Source organism: Phytophthora parasitica (genome assembly GCF_000247585.1).
Source record: "Phytophthora parasitica INRA-310 unplaced genomic scaffold supercont2.37, whole genome shotgun sequence".
NCBI lineage: Eukaryota > Oomycota > Peronosporomycetes > Peronosporales > Peronosporaceae > Phytophthora > Phytophthora nicotianae.
Window position 1 is genome coordinate 112,598 of NW_008649023.1, and position 8,887 is coordinate 121,484.

General features: G+C 49.8%; 3 protein-coding genes across 3 annotated transcripts; 1 reads left to right on the forward strand and 2 right to left on the reverse strand.

Moving 5' to 3' along the window:
* Positions 1 to 255: 255 nt before the first annotated feature.
* Positions 256 to 1,644, reverse strand: PPTG_13825 (hypothetical protein; the record flags this gene model as incomplete). Its single annotated transcript, XM_008910235.1, has 1 exon — positions 256 to 1,644. The coding sequence occupies one exon, from the start codon at positions 1,642 to 1,644 to the stop codon at positions 256 to 258; it is 1,389 nt and encodes a 462-aa protein (XP_008908483.1).
* A 207-nt stretch (positions 1,645 to 1,851) lies between these two features.
* On the reverse strand, positions 1,852 to 2,448 carry PPTG_13826 (hypothetical protein; the record flags this gene model as incomplete). The annotated part of the gene is made up of 1 exon (XM_008910236.1): positions 1,852 to 2,448. The coding sequence occupies one exon, from the start codon at positions 2,446 to 2,448 to the stop codon at positions 1,852 to 1,854; it is 597 nt and encodes a 198-aa protein (XP_008908484.1).
* Positions 2,449 to 4,374: 1,926 nt separating this feature from the next.
* On the forward strand, positions 4,375 to 8,503 carry PPTG_13827 (hypothetical protein). Its single transcript, XM_008910237.1, has 5 exons — positions 4,375 to 5,161; positions 5,228 to 5,273; positions 5,344 to 5,521; positions 5,586 to 6,031; positions 6,102 to 8,503. Exons 1-5 carry the CDS (start codon positions 4,466 to 4,468, stop codon positions 8,372 to 8,374), a joined length of 3,639 nt encoding a protein of 1,212 aa, XP_008908485.1. The 5' UTR covers positions 4,375 to 4,465; the 3' UTR covers positions 8,375 to 8,503.
* Positions 8,504 to 8,887: the final 384 nt, after the last annotated feature.

An 8,887-nucleotide genomic window follows, 5' to 3' on the forward strand; every position in this document is an offset into this window, starting at 1 on the left:
ACATTTTATGGCTACCTGGAATACAATTTCGCTTCAAGTACGTCAGCAGGTGAACATAAAAGGGACGAAAACGTAAACGAAACGATCACGTTTTCGTCCATGTTTTTATGTCTCTGCATTCTGATGGCCTTCAACCTGCGAATGTCTGGATGAAGGATACGGACCACTTCATTCATCAATTCTCCACCTATTACCTACGGACATCCATCTTAAGCGTTTCGATCAATATTCAAGTGTATTCAACCACCCTCTCCTCTACAAGTTCTTCTTCCACGCCAAGGCGGATGCGTCTCCAAGCGCGCGAGGGTTGTACAGCTTGCGACCCGTGAAGAAGATGCCGGCCACAGCGAAAATGGCGCCAACCCCCAGGAAGAATCCGCCCAGTATGTAGTTGGTACTGCCGAACCATCCCACTTCCTCAAGCACCAGTGCTTTGGCGCCGCCGAACGACCGCACGAAGAAGTTAGACTGCACGGCGAAGGTGAGCGTGGTGCCAGCCGGGAGATCGTGCTCGATGCGGCCGTACGGCTTGCGGAACGGGTGCATGGCAGCGCCCTCGACCCACACACGCCAGAACTCGTTCTCCAGCCCGACACCTACGCCGTAGTCTGGATCCAACGCGTCGTGCACCCACGCAGTGCTGTTCGTGTAGTCGGACGTGATGTGTGGAGCTGTCGAGCTTGCCAGGGGCGGGATGATGCGACTCATGTTCGGGTTGAGCCACACAGGTAGGTACGCGTCCGTAGAAACGTTCCAGGTTGGATTCTTGTTGTTATGTGCAGCATACGTGCGTGCGATGCCCCTGGACGTCATGTCAGTGCGTGTGAGCTTCTCACCCGACGGCAAAACTCCCTCATGCAGCCAGAAAATGTCATTGAACAAGGTGCTGGCCACGATACCGCACGGGAAGTACTCGCGTTGCTTGGCAGCTGAAGTAGGTTCGCACGAACCTACCGTACACAGCTCTGACGTAGTGGTCTTCATGGGATAACATTCGAGTGTGGAGATCGCTGTTTCCGGACGCCATTCATCCGTGAACTGCGTGCGGATAACGGAAGATACGAAGCGTCGGTGGTTCTGGTAGTACCCGTCCAGTTCGTAGAATATGCGTGCAGGGCTCTTGATATCGTTCGGAAGCTTCAGGTGCACGTAGCAGGTGTGATCGGCGTGGAATGAGTTGCCGTCTTTGGGTGAATCGAGACGGCAATTGGCAAGCTGCGTGATGTTGCCGCCCGGCTGCGTCGCTTGTGCTTCTTCGTTGCCGTCATATACCACACGCAGCGTTGTGAGTGTACCAGATGTGTAGACGATCAGAATTCCAAGTCCGATACACAACGCCGCCAGCGTGAAGCAGATTCCGATCGACCACCCGAGTGTGAGCACAGGTTCCCACATGTACAGCTGCTGCTGAGTCATGCGCGAGCCGTCAGGTCGGTTCGTGTTCGCATTCGCATTGGTTGTGGGCTTGGTTTTGCCGGTTTTGCCGCTGCTGGTACGTCGTCGTCTTGGCTTGGAAGACGCTCGACGAGGCATCTCGACGCCCTGCGGCAGCGGCACCACCAGCGTCTGCACGTCCACATCGCTCGGGCGGACAAGAGGTTTGGCAGTCATCTTGCTCCAGAGCGTTCTCGCGACTGATGCCATCTTGAGCGTGCCCCGAAACGCGATGACATCGCGAAACTCCTCGTCGATTATCCAATTTTACAAGACGAAGCAAAAGGCCGCCAAGTTAATAAAAAATCACTTTATTTTGGTCAAACTCTTTTGGGTAGTCGAGTCTGCAAAAAGGGTAGTCTTTGGACACTTTGCCGTCAGGACGTGTATCATCGACTATGATATCCTGAAGTCGATTTAGTCTTCGTTGTCCTCGACTGTGAATCGGCCGCGCTTGGCCATGTAGTCGTGGAAGGCCATAGAGCTAAGCAGCAGCACCACAACCGCTGCCTGGCCGTAGATACGTGTGTGCATGATCTGCTGCGAAGTGGAGATACCCTTGTTCAGTTGCTGGTAGCCGTAGATACCGCCCACCAGTGGCACACCCACGGTGATCAGGGCGCGGTACGGGTGGTCGTACAGGAAGTTGGCGCTTTTCTGCCAGAACTTGAGCTTTGACACTTTCTTCTCCTCTTCAACGTACGAGCCGTCCATAGTGGCAATGTACCTCTCCGGGTTACGCGCGCCGTGCATCAAACGGGTCTCAGCGTCAAGTGTGAAGGCTCCAAGGAAGGGTGATATCACCAGCGCTGTCTTGCCGCTCACATTTAGGCGGTTGCGGAACGCCGGCCAGTACTTGTTAGCAGCGAACACAGCTGTTGAAGAGAACACGGCGGCGACAGCACCGGACTTCAAGCCGCTCGTGTAGGCGTGCCAGGAGATCGCGTCACGTGCCTGGTTGGGGTTCTCGGTCTTCCACGACGAGGGCTCGGAGTTGGCTTCGATCGCACTCATGGTTCTATTGGAATTGGAGAGTTATACGTGCAGTGACCACTTGAGCTCTTGATAGACACTTGGATTATGGTTTAGCGTCTGTGGCTCAGAATGGCACCAAGACGACGGGGACGACACCTCGCCAAAGCACGCTGATTGGTCCGATCGCTGCGTTTCTCTTGGGACGAGAGTCGGTGAGAAAAAGGCAATTCACTTTGTGGCCCAATTTCGAGGAAATGGGAAAATGGGTAAATGGTGCCTTGTGGTTTAAAGGGTGATTGTTTCGAATATGTAGGCCTGGACAGGGCTGCTAAATTCTCTTGAGAGCTTAGGGGGAAGGTCGTGTGCAATGCAATGTATTTAGATTGCGTTAGATACTCTTGCAAAGTCATGTTAGCCTATTGATTTTCTAGAGCAGTGCAATTGCATTGGGGTCTATTTTTGGCTCTTTCTGTGCAAGCATCCCATTTTCGTTTGACTAATGCGCATAAGCGGTTGATGCGGCCTTACCGACATGTACCGACACAAGCCAAATTTTAGTTGCATTGTAACACGGATTAGCTATAATTTGCTATGTTTTACTAATTCGCCGGGCAATATCAGCTGACTCGCAATTTCAAAACGTGTGACGGGACGTCTTGTCACCTGTTGGGGCCAAGCCAGGAGCAACTTGTTAAGCTATCGTACCTGTCCCCATTTCAAGATAAGCGTTAAGCGCAGTGTGCTCTAGCGGAATAGCCTCCGCTTCAGCCCTCCAATCCCTTTCGTCGGCGTCGTGGCGAGAAGCTTCCATGTGGCAAGATCTTCCTTGTCAATGACAACTTCAACTTTCATTTCGCTAATTTGATGCGTTTGATACGTGTATACGCTAATGTTTCGGTTGTTTGCTTGGATGGTCGACAGTGCAGGTTAATGTGCTTCGATTGTTCGTACTTGGCATCAGCGATGCGATGCCGCATCGCACCGCCGGCACCCCGATTTTGGCGGTGCCGTTTGCAGTCATTCAACTGCCTACAAACGCAAAAAAAAAAAAAAAAAAAAGCGTCATGCGTAGTCCATTTTGTCGGTGGCTACAGCAATTGTTTTTCGAATCCGAGTAGTTTTTCATGAAGCACTCGTTCCGGTGCGTGAAAATTTGTTCGCGGCACGGTACGGCACATATGGTATAGTAGAGTGCGAAGCATGCAGCATGTCGACATTGGTTACTATTGCGAAGCAGTGTCTCAATTCAGTATTCGTGGATGTTAACGAGACGCTCGGGCATGCAAGCGTTGACAAATTTCGTCTGCTCACTTGGTCCGCCATGCGAATGCACTTGAGCGATTCATTGAAGTGTATTTTGCGTCGACAACGAACTCTTCCGACCACGTTGATATTGATCCCGTCAGACGTAGCACTGCGTTTAAAGAGGAGCTAATATTGCAGCTGCAACTTGACTTCGAGCATGCTTCGCAGACCGCTCCGATCCGTGTTGAAGGGTGCCAGATGCGGGAACGACTTCGTATGCCTGTCCATTGCGTCTAATAGTGCTGGAATGGCGCCACTAACACGAAACTGTACAGTACTTGGCGAGCAACTTCCAGTGCGTTATAAGGCCGGAATGTTGCCATATCAAGGCATTTCTCAGCACCCCGGATTAAGGAAACAACGTTAGTGATCAAGAATTTCGTCGTCGTGAGCTGCATGAACAGTCCTCGAGGCTTGGTCGTTCTGCTGGATGGTCGTCGTCGTTTCGTGTGACAAGCCTTCATTGACATCCCTCGTCATGTCGATCGTTTTTATTCAATTCTCTATTTCAGGTATTAGTTCTTGCGGGTCTAAAAAATCAATGAAAATTGACAAGTAGATTCATTTGATCAAACCGTTTATTCAGGGTATCTCATTTCACGTCGGCATCAGCAGAAGTGACGCGCATCACCCAAAATTCGCATTTTCGACGTGCGCAACGCGTACTGTAACGAGAGCTTGCTATTCTGCTCAACTGCAGGACAACGCAGTCGCTGCTCTGTATCATAATTGCTATCTCCAGCCCAAACGCATGCCACCTCTCCAATACGACGCCAACAATGCAGCGGACAATGGACCGACAAGTTCGTCGAACCACAACGATCATATCTCCGTGGAGCTGGACATCGATTCCTCTGGTGTGCCATTGACGTCCGCCACCGAGACGAGCGATTTCTACGTCGACTTGCAGTCGCCACCACCTCAGACGCAATCCATGCGCTTGCGTCTCCGCAAACAAGCGTCCAACAATTCGACGCTGTCGGCTGAGGCGACCGAGAAGCTTCGTCGTCGAGTATCTCGCGTCAAGAAGAATAAACACCCGAAAGAGGCGCGAGTGTTCAAGCAGCGCCTCCAATTGGCAGTACGCATTGCTGTCGGGGTCCTATTAGCCGGTATGATCCAGACAAAAGGCACCGATCGTGAGTGGATGTTTCTGCCGGCCAGTTACTATCTGGGAGGCCTCACAGTCGCCTCCATGATGGTCATCTACGCTGCGGCCAATACGGTGGGCGGTGTGCTTGAACAAGTGTGGCAGATCGACGTCGGTGTGGCCATTGCGCTGCTCTACAACTTTGCAGTGTTCGCCTGTGTGCCCATTACACAAGGTGACCTCATCACCTTATCCAAGAACATTAACGGCAGCACGTACTATGTGAGTCTACAGGACTGGGGCGTCACGTTGCCGCTGCTTGCGCTCTTTACACTGGTGGTTCTGCTGTCACCAATCGTACGTTGTACAGAAATTTTAATGGTTTGTACGGATATTTTACTGACACTGTTGGTGGGTTTGTAGCAAACGAACGTCAAGAAGTTCGCGGTGAGCACGAATCTGTACTTCAGTAAGCTTGTAACATTTTTTTTATTGAGGTTGGAAGCTTACACTAACCACGACCTTTGTTATTTTTACAGCATTGACTCTGGTGGATCCGATGAATCCTGTATTCACGACGATTCTAAAGGACAACTCGAAAGGCAACAGTTATTACGGCACGGATAACTTACTCAAGCAATTAGCGATTTATAGTGCAGTTGGCGTTGTGGGCACTCTAATCGCGCTTGCGGTTATGATTCTACCATATCCGATCTTGTACGTGTGGGTACACTTATCTCCAATTATACTGTAAGTACTCACCATTTTATATTTTATTTAGTGCAATGAGGAAGTTACAGAGACACATGGCTGCGTCGCCTCACGACATCCGAGATATCCTAAACTTGATTGTCGATTCCTACTGTTTCCGAGCCAAAGATATCAAGAAGATGGATTTCTTCAAGCTGCGGCTGGATCGATTGCTCGACAATGCCCACGAGCGTCTGACTACGATGGAATCGCTGCTAAGTGACTGCTGGTGGGAGGAATTAGTGGGACTGGGCGTGTGCTTTCACTTCAACAAAACTGTGGCCAAGCAGCTCGTGAAATTATACGCCAAGTTACTCGCAGACTTACACGCCATGAAATTTGCCATCGAAGCGGAGACGTGCCATTGGACGCACGTGGTGCTGCTCCAGAAGATGCAAACGCGTTTCTACGTTCTACAAGTGGAGGCAAATGATTTACTCGAGGATATCTCACTCAAGATCGTTCATTCGTCACGAAGTACGTACGCTGCTATCCTTATCTTTTTTTACAATCTTTTACACTAACTTTTATTTTTACCATATTTTAGCCATGTCGTCATCGAAATTCGCCAGTTTGCAACAAGCTTTGGAACGCCTCATGACTAAATACACGACTTTGTATGGAAACCTCCTCTCGGCCGATGTCCACACGGCAGATGACGTGGGTAAAACCATGCCACTCAATGTATTCGTCTACTCTTTCCACGTGTTCGTGGTTTCACTGCTGGAATTTGAGGACAAATTCAATCGCAAGAATTTCTCTGCTCGTTACCGCGTCAAGAATTTCCTGAAATTGGCATGTCGGAGTCTGCTGCAGCCTGTCAATTATCCTCGACGACTTATCATTTTCGCGTTTCGTACGACACTGGCGGTCATCATTGGAATTTGCTGTGCGACTTTCATCTTCGCTTTCAGTTCGACGGCCCCGACTGCGATCGCTATGGTGGCTGAGGATAATATTGGTGGCACGTATGGCAACACAGTGAATCGTGTGGGTGGTCTGGTAGCTGGTACAGTGGTGCCCTCTATCTTCAGCTTCTTCGTGTGCAAAGTGGCGGACGACAACGTCTACAACGTATTGAACAACATCGTATTGTTCGTGTGGACTGTGGGCTCCATGTATGTGTGGTTCTGTCGTCGCTACATGGCGTTGGCAGGCATGACATCAGCTTTCATGGCTGCATCGGTGCTACTAGACCACAGTTGTCGAAACACGTCATCTTCGACCACAGTATCGTACTCCAGTCTAACTCAGAATGCGCTGGGTATTCTCATTCTCATGGTCGTGGAAGTCGTGATTCATCCTCGAAGCTCCCGTGGACTGCTGCGTAGTAACATCCAGCAGTTGTTGACAAAGTATTGTGACGTTTTCCACGACGTATTTCGTCATCATATCGCGTACAGTCAACCGAGAGCTACGTCTACAGGGGTTCTCACAGAAGAGGACATTGAGATTACAAACGCATTACTAAGTCGCGCTGAGATCAAGGGGCTGAGAGACCAACTAAAGAATACTCTTCCTGAACTGCTCAAGACGCAAGCTAAACTGGTGAATGGCTCTAGTATGGAGCCTACTTTGTGGAAGCCCCCGTTCTCAACAGCCAAGTACACGACAGTCCTGAACGTATGTCGCGAAATTTTGGATAGAATTGACGTTCTTGTGGACCTGGTGGACTGGCACGAACATCGTCGAAGCAGTGGGAAAGACAAGCCTTTAAGACGTTGGCAACAAAGTCGAATCGAAGATGAATGCGCTGCTGCGTATGCTGCGGCTCAAGAACCTCCTTCTCCTACCTCTGCAATGGTAGCTGAGATGGCAGGAGAGTCTACTACAGAGGATAATTCTGCCCAATCGCCGCCGTCTCCGCTGCCTAATGTGAGTACAACATCTCCTGCTGTGGCCAAGATCAAGTGGGATCAAAGTTTGGCTGTGGTTGAGGCAGGAGTCGAAGGAGCTTTCGATACTTTGGTGACTTTATTTGGCGAGGAATTCTCCGGCTCAACCGCTGAAGATCACGCCATCTACTTGCAGATGAAGGAAGCTTTTCGTATCGCTGATGTGCATCGTCGAGGTGTAGTTGATGCCTCGGAACTGTGTCTTCTACTGGAAAAACTAATGCCGTACTCTGGCAGTCAGGGGATTGGAGGGATGGAGCAATATGTGGATGAGTTCATGCAGTTAGTGGACAAGGACCACGACGGTAAAATCTCCTTTAACGAGTTCATGCAGGCGCTAAATGAAGGTTTCCGACTGGAACTGGAGATCTACGATGACCAACCACAAGTCCCCGTTAGCGACGTCATTACAGGACCCAACGGATCGCAACTTTCCCACTCAAGGAGCGGTCGTTTGCTTCGTAAAAGTACACTTCGACGTAACTCTATTCAAACGGACGACCCAGATGATCCCTCAACACCCGGGAAGAACAAACGGGGCTCCACTGTATCGCCCCCAGCTTCAGATTCTCGGCACCGGGCTTCGTCCAACTTCGTTGACATGTCAGTTTTTGAGTCAAAGCACGGGTCTACCCCTGTTAATGCCACGGAAACTCTGAAGACCAATCGTAGACACCGCTTTCGAGCCATGTCGTCGGCTAGCGAAAGCTCGGCACCAGAAGCGCTACTCAACGTCGAGGCGTTTACACTCACAGAAGCTGCGATAGCACTGAAACACGCCTATGGTGAGTGCTTGTTGGGGTATGTGGATGATCACAGCAAACGGATCACCATGGAGGATTTCATCGTCATGAGCTGCGTTATCAGCGCCTGTGAAAATATTGCTGAGAATTTGACGCGCTTGAACACGCTGGCAGCCTCGTGAGTTGTGAGCATTTTAGTCACTGTAATCAAAATTCAATTCAAAGCGAAATGAGATATTGTTACTACTTCTCAGTGTCATCAGTTTTTTTGCTGAGATCAATGCAGTTAACTTTAATTGTGGATTCATCGCGGCAATTATGGCATAGAAAAACTGGAGTTTGCAAGAACTAGAGGAAGAAAAAAAACAATGAAGCAACAAACATCGAATCTGCGATAAGATGTAATTCAGTGTCTTTGTCGTTTACAGCTTCATGTAAAATGTATGGTTTACACTTCGTAGGGCTCTTGAGAGCGTCTCCATTATTGTTGTCCCTCGAGAGCTCCACCTGTTTGATCTGGAACTCTTCGAGTGGGACCGATACTTGTTGGTGCTCCAGCTTCATTTGAAGCAACCACGGTGGAAACTTGCGGTCGTTGATCCTTGCCAACTCCAATAAAGGCGAAACAGGTCTATAAAAACACCAATTCCAGTACTTTCCTCCATTGGGAGATTTTCGTCATCCAACTCATCAAG